At 32.0% G+C, this 7,921-nt stretch overlaps 1 protein-coding gene across 1 annotated transcript; it reads left to right on the forward strand.

Annotated features, from left to right (window-relative positions):
* Positions 1-408: 408 nt before the first annotated feature.
* On the forward strand, positions 409-3,029 carry LOC149159271 (glycosyltransferase family 92 protein At1g27200-like). Its single transcript, XM_089433460.1, has 2 exons — positions 409-873; positions 1,122-3,029. The coding sequence occupies exons 1-2, from the start codon at positions 675-677 to the stop codon at positions 2,834-2,836; spliced, it is 1,914 nt and encodes a 637-aa protein (XP_089289586.1). The 5' UTR covers positions 409-674; the 3' UTR covers positions 2,837-3,029.
* Positions 3,030-7,921: the final 4,892 nt, after the last annotated feature.

Genomic DNA, 7,921 nt, shown 5'->3' on the forward strand with positions numbered 1-7,921 from the left:
TGGTTTTCCTTTAATAAAAATATTTGAAAAAATAGATATTAAAAACTTGTTTTAAAATTAATTTCCAATTTATAAAGTTTTATTAAGATGAATTCTAGAACCTTTTAAAATTCATTGACATTTTTGGCTTGGAAAAAGGCACTGGAACAAAAATCTCGGCTTATAAAGTTGACCAGTTGACATTTAATCTTGATTTTAGGTAGATAATGTATTGATTTATTTTTCTTTTAATTTCAATTTTTCCAAATTTTTAACATTACACCTAAAAGCTATATATTGAAATATTTCTTAATATAAAATTTAATATATATATTTTTAATAAAATGTTCAGAACAGTTTATCAAACAAATTTGAAATAAATTTAAATCCAAAATTTTACCATTGAATTTTGGTTAAAAATAGGAAAAAGAAAATTCTACTTCAGACAACCAGAAAAACCGATCTACTTTAGTCTGTGGTTAATTCAGACAGCTCCACTCAGATTTCTCAGGTTACTCACCGTCGATCCACAATTTAGCGATTTTCAATGGCAACTTCTTCCATGCCCTCTCTGTGTCTGTGTTCTATAAATAATGCGTTATTTCTTGTAGCACTTCATTCTGAAAGAAAAGCTCTGGTACAGTGCAGCAGCGGAACAGCTCTGACACCTTGCTGCTGTTAACGATACAGCAATAATGTCCAGAAAACGCAGAAGTACTAGTAAAGAATCATTAATAAACAATGATTTTACAGACTACAAACTATTATGGGCATCAAATGGATCTGTTTTCTCGAGAATGGGCAATAGAAATTCTGGGTTCCTTCTTCTTCTTCTCCTAGTTTTTCTGGTTTTCGTCATTGCAGGCGCAACCGTCTCAGATCTCATCTTCCAAGGTATATATAATTACTATCTTCTTGAATGTTGATCTATACAGTACAGTCCTGAACAAGTAAAATATGAATTTCGGTGGCTTTGTTAAGCTGCATATGTTGATGTAGACAGCCAGAAACAACTTATTACCCTCGTTTTTACAAGGTTGTTGCAGAGCCCTATTTTTCAGGGCATAAATTCTTGATGCTTAAAAAGTTGAATAGCAGAATGGATTTTGTAGCTAATAGATGCTTTGTTCTTGGTTCTGCAGTTAAATTATACAGAGTTAAGACCGAGACATGGTCAAGGAATGTTTCTTTTTTCCAATATGGAAGCCTGCAAGAAAGCTTAATGGAGAAAGAACCCAATCTGTATAAACCACAGGCTGCGAAATTCACAGAGAGCTTTCCCCTGTTGCTAACCAATCAAACCAACAGGACTTCCTTCATCCAAGACATTGTATTTCTTCCTGAGGAAGTCCTCTTCTTAGTACGCCTGCCTTCTGCAAACTCCAATCTGATATCCCACATATCATCCCTCAGCTGTTCATTCTCGCAACAAATCCATACACCAGTGAATGCCATCGAGTATTTACAATTTGGATATTCTACCCAACCACGAGCTGCAGTCAGATGCCAGGCTCCTCTCCCTGCTACCCGCTGGTCTGCAACATCAGTTGCCCTAGTGGACACAGCTAATTATAGCTCAGATTTACCAGAGATCATCACAGCAAAATTGGGTTACTTTGATCATTCCAGACCCATCAAATGGGATTATATGGTATATGAGAGCTTGGCCACAGAGAGGGATATTGTTGTACTTGCCAAAGGGATTAACAATAGGCAAGGACTCAACATTGAACCCAAATATCTACGCTGCATATTCAACAATACCATTGCAACTATGGTCACACTCTCTGCACAAGAAGTCTTTAGATGCGAGCATCCCAATGAATCAGTTCGTTATCAGCTCATTGCCTCCAAAATCACGCTTCGAATCCATGGGAAATCAATTCCTTCCGTTGCTTATTATGAAATCCCACCATCTCATCATTCAAGCAAAAGTAGTAGTAAAGATAATGCACAGAAAATGAAAGTACTCTGTGCCTGCACCATGGTGTTCAACGTTGCAAAATACATAAGAGAATGGGTTATCTACCATTCTCATCTGGGTGTGGAACACTTCTTTCTGTACGATAACAACAGTGAAGACAATCTGGCGGAAACTGTTGAAGGGTTACTGTCAGAAAACTACAAGGTAAGCAGGCATCCATGGCCATGGGCCAAGACACAGGAATCTGGATTCTCACACTGTGCTCTCATGGCCAAACAGAAGTGTCAATGGATGATGTACACTGACGTTGACGAGTTTGTATTTTCTCCATTGTGGCTAAAGCAACTCAAGGCCAATCCCAATATTGGGTATCCATTAAAGAATACTGCATCAAAAGCAGCTCTGAGGCAATTAGTCATGAATCTTAGTAAACCGGGGGCTGCATTGACAGGGCAAATTTCTTTGAGATGCAGAAATTTTGGACCCTCGGGCCTCCGGGAGCACCCGCAGAGAGGGGTTACTCAAGGGTACACTTGCAGGGAAAGGAATCTGAAGCGCTACAAATCCATACTTCTTCTGGAAGCTGCCTCTCCTTCGTTGCTCAATGTAATACACCGCTATCAGTTGAAGAAGGGATACAGAACAGTGTATGTGAAGGCCCAGAGGACAGTGATCAATCACTACAAGTACCAGGCTTGGAGTGAATTCAAGGTTAAGTTTCGGAGGAGGGTGTCTGCATATGTTGTGGATTGGAAAGAGTCTAGGAATGTTGAGTCCCAAGATCGAGCTCCAGGCCTGGGCAACAGGGCCATCAAACCCCATAGATGGGAGAATATGTTCTGCCAAGTGAATGACAGTGCATTGAAGGAGTTTGCAGGTAGAGCGTTTTCTTTGAATAATAAAGAAACAGGCTCCAAATTACAGTGGCAATGAAGGGTAACTGTAATGAAGGGTAACTGTAATTGTATGTATAGGGTTAAATCAATAGGAGGTTGTCAATGATAGATGTAGTATGCGGTTAGTTGAGTGGATTGGTTGTTGCAAAGTATTATTTCTAATTTGAGGGAAGTAAAATATTGTTTGAGTATTTATATTAATGTTTATATCAATACAATTTATTTATTTACCTGATTGAATGTTGTTTTTTTTTTCTAAAAAATATTTTAATTTTGATTATATTTTATGAATTAGTTTCGAAAATTTTATTTTATTTTATTAAATTTTTGAAAATTAATAAATATTAAATTGAATATTTTGAGATAACTTTTTTGCTATAATTATTGGATGCCTTTTTATATTATGATTTTTAATATTTTTAGATTTTTCATTGACTTTGAAAATAGGTCATACTCAAGTAAATAATCAATTACTACTCACTATAATTTTAGTAAGTATTTGTATACAAAATGGACACGAACAATATGTAAATAAATATAGTAGGAACAAGATGTAAATAAATACATATAACAAGAGTTGTTACTGCCTCCGTTATTTATGTTTTCTTCATCACTTTAATAAATAGGAGTAAATATGTAAATGTGCAGACTTAATTATATAATTTTACTTAATATCAATAAGAAATCAGTACAAAAATATTAATAATAAATTAAATTGGTTATCAATTCAAACAACAAATAACTATGTAAATAAAGCAACTCCATTTTTAATATTTATATTTTCATTGTTAAAAGCATTTGTCTATACCACTAGATGAAAATGTTTGTTGGAAAATGGTTTACAAAAGCATTAAAACCTATTCTACTCTTTGACCTACATGGAATTGTCTTATTGTTGTAAGATGTGATACATGCAATTTTAGTTCTTTATTGTTTTTACTTCAATTTAGCCATCAATCACTTTTTGCATAAAAGACATGTACTAAGCAACAACACTCTATATTACACTTATCATGAAAGAAAGATAAAATTACATTCTCACTAGAGGCAAAAAGAAACAAAGCAAAAGATATGCACTCTTAGAAAGAGATTACATCGCCAAGAAAAGAGACAAATATCAAACATTTAAGCCAAACTATCAAAACCCAAGAACATCTTACAGGGCCAAAAAAACTTGCAAGGAAGTAGCAAGACAGCCCTAGAGCCCATGCAACGAACTTAGAACTAGGCTACAAACATTATGAGGTAGGGCGAAAAAACCCCAACTTCGAAAAAATAACATTGTAATAGCACCATAGCAAACAACAACATAAAACTCCACCAAAGAAGAACCACAAAAATAAGCAACAACAACAACAGATTGACAAACATTGGCAGCATGCCGACCAACAAAGACACCACGACGAAAGTGAGGCAGCAGAACACCACCAAAGCCCCAAAAAGGTCAAGCCGTGAACAAAAAGAAGAATAGCTCCAAGAGGCGACAACAACATACCCACAAAATCTGGGAAAACATAAAGAGCGACAACCACATCTGATGGAAACAACAAAAACATCACACTATGGCGGAAATGATAGACACAAGTCAATAAGGCGACGACATGAACCGAGTTCCAGGGAGACGATAACAAAAGAAAGAGGGTTGTGATGGCTAAGGTTCTAGTTGCCAAGCCCTTTCCCTTCAATGCCTTCCCCCACAAGGTGTCATCTATTTGATTGAAATTCTCTTTGTTAATATGAAATAGATGATCTGATATTGAAAAATTGTTTAATGTTATATCTTGGAATGTCTTGTCTCATAAAACTATACTTCTATGCTTTATAATGTTATGAAAATGAAATATGAAATTTGTATTTTGATACAAATATTTATTATAATTTATAATATAATAATTTTGTTTATTATATATATATTAATTATTTTAATTATAAATTTATCATATCTTTAAGGGATTAATTTTTTTAAAATATATATTTTTTAAAGATATAAAAAATCTTTTTTAAATGATGTATCAAACATTTTTTTTGAAAATATATAAAATTTGAATATTTTTACAAATTTATTGATAAACATTTCAAAGTTGTTATTTTAAAAATCATTAAAATTAACTAAAGTTTATAGTTTTGAATTAATAAAATTAGATAAAACTTATAGTTTTAAAATAAGTATAAATCCTTATAATTTTCCTTAATATATGATGTTGACATAAATTATATATAGATCCCTAAAGTTTACCTTGGTGTATGGTGTTGAAATAAATCCAAAGATTCTACTGAATGCACAAACCCTTCCTTTCTTGCAATATTTCAAGTACACATGTGAGCACTAAATTACTTAATCGAATTCTATGTGTAACAGTCATTATATTGAATTTATATCAAGATATATGTTAGTTATGTTCAATTTTTTAAATGAATATTTTCGCATCATTTAATAGGAATCTCTAAATAGTTTTTGGTACTCAAACAAAATTTTATTTTAACTCAAAACTCATAAACAATGGTTTTCATTAAATTGAAAACCCAAAATTGTGTTTTTTTACAATATTCATGTCACAAGTTAGCATTATAACGCAGTATGTTCATGCTTGTTTTATTTTTAATAGAGCTTGCACATATTTTTATTTTTATGTAATGCATGTAGTTTACAACATATCGACATTATAACCAGATATATATCAGATTTGTTCTTGGTTATTCCTAGTATTTTGTAGAAACCACATAATGTATTGTGTTATTATCATACATGTTTCTCTTCATATGTTATGCCAATTATGTCACCATTATAGACAATTACATGTGATAAAGGTTTATTTTTAAATTGAAAATCTGTAAATATTTTCTTATGTTATACATGTTATGCTAGTGCCATAACTTATAACCTAGATTTAGTATCTCTGGTTCTCATTATTCTATATGAACCCATGTTTGATATTGGGTTATTACAATTCTAGAATTTAACAAGTTTTTTAATGCTTTTAGGTAATGGTGTTTTTACAATTTTGAAGATAATAATTGTGTTATTTTGAAAAATAAAAGAAGAAGTGTGATAATGGGAGAGGAGGGAGATAGTATGATAATTATGTTATACAGTTAAAATTGTCTTACATAGATCACATTTAGTGGTAATTATTTATGTTTAATATTGACATGTGCATAAAAATAGTTTTGCTTGCCATAATCACATTGATTCTATATCTATATAGTAATGATGTTTGTACCACATGTATTTATAGAAATGTGTAAGACATGGGTTGGATCTCTATCTTTTTTTTGGTGTTTTTCCAACTAAGATATGCTGAGAGATTGTTGGGATACTTTTTGCACAACAAACCCATGAGAGTTTGCTCATAATGGGAGAGATGCATTCATATAAAAAAGATACATATTAATATAAAAGAAAAAGCTTGAAGACATCCAATGTTAGATTCATGAGGATGAATCCATTAGCATCCATTTGGGGTGTAAAGAAATGTGGTAGATGTGTTTCTATTAAATTGACATCCATTCATGTTAGGATAATGATGAGAGGCAAAATGGAACAAGTTGCTAGATATGGGAACAATAATATCCTTGCAATGGATTCAACTTTTACTACAAATAAATACAAGGTGTTTTGGTGCCTATTCATCTTATTTACTAGGGAAACATTAACAATGTGTTAAGAATTCATGAAAATATTGTTAACATCATACTTGTTTACCAAGTTGATGTCATCACTTTGTTATATGAATTCTTGGAATGTTTTATTCTAAGGGTCGTAATTGCTATAGTAAAATTATTGGTTCAAGTGGCCTTATTTATTAAGTAGGCATTATGTTATGTAAAATGAATCCATCAATGATTTATTTCTTAGCTGCTTGTTTTCAATGACCTAATTTATTTCCTCGAGGTGTTATTTTTTTGCAAGTTAAAGTCATGAAATATTTGTTTAGGGCATTATTGTTCTCAAATATGCATTTTTGAAATGATTGTTTATAGTAGTTTTATTGGCCATGCCAACATTACATTTTTGTAATATTATATCAATAAAATATTTTGAATGATAGTGTCCTTTGTGCACCATTATGGATTTCAACACACATTCGAATGGAATTCCCATCGGTTGAGTCATATGAAAGAATGCATTTCAAGAAACAACGACAATGTGGTTGCAAGCATTTCACCAACATATTTTGACTTCATGCCCCACATGGAAACCTTCATCGGACAACACCTTTACTGTGATTATTTCATAAGATGTGTAGATCTCTTAATTTGTCTTTCCTTCCTTCATTTCATTGGTATTTATTTGAAAACGTTATTTCACTATTATTCATCTACATTCATCCATAATGGTGTGTACGACTCTAATAATTCATTTCGTTTGGCATGTGTGACATTGTTATCTTAAAAAAATAACCAAATATGTTTGTGACACTAAAAGGGAGATAGATATGTTTGATTCCCTAGGAAACATAACGCACTATCCATTGTCAAGTCAAGGATGCCACAACCAAATTTCTCGATCTCTATCAAAAGTTCTCTAAGCAAAGTTATTCCATCAAGTATTTCAAAGATTATCGAGAGACATGTCTAAGTGAGCAAATATGTCCCTACATGATTGTCCATCATTTTTGGCGATTTCTTATGTTTATATATTATGTGAAAGGTTGCAAGTATATGTGTCAAACCATGTAGGTACTTTTGATAATCAAACAATGAAACAAATGCTTCCATTGAGTCATACAATAATCACGTCAAATAATAATTTCTTAGTGAGGCATTGCATTTAATGTTAATTCCTTGTTTTCCTATGTTGGAAATTTATGTAAAATTAAATAAAATAACTATTGTTAACTCCAGCATCATACATATTGTAAAAACTATCACTAATTTGATGACGAGGTTATGTCAATGTTGTAGCATATCTTCCTGCATAATAGATTGGCTTATTGGGAAATTTATTATGCAAGTACACTCATGTTATTGGTTCATTATATTTGAGAAATAAAATGGATTTTCTCATTTTTTTGTAGTAGACCACATATATAAGAAATCATGAGAGAGTGCATATAACATTCTGGACATATAAGTCATTTATGACACTGTCTAAAATCACATTATGAACATCAGTCATAAT

The sequence above is a fragment of the Pinus tabuliformis genome, chromosome 5_2 (assembly GCF_031772625.1).
Source record: "Pinus tabuliformis cultivar Carrire ecotype Pingquan chromosome 5_2, CPIR1, whole genome shotgun sequence".
In the NCBI taxonomy this organism is placed as follows: Eukaryota; Viridiplantae; Streptophyta; class Pinopsida; order Pinales; family Pinaceae; genus Pinus; species Pinus tabuliformis.

Excerpts from the sequence above, each read along its gene's own strand:
- LOC149159271 (XM_089433460.1), top strand. The coding sequence starts at position 675 with ATGTCCAGAAAACGCAGAAGTACTAGTAAAGAATCATTAATAAACAAT. Across the intron at positions 874-1,121 it reads CTCAGATCTCATCTTCCAAG|TTAAATTATACAGAGTTAAG; the intron begins GTATATATAATT and ends TTGGTTCTGCAG.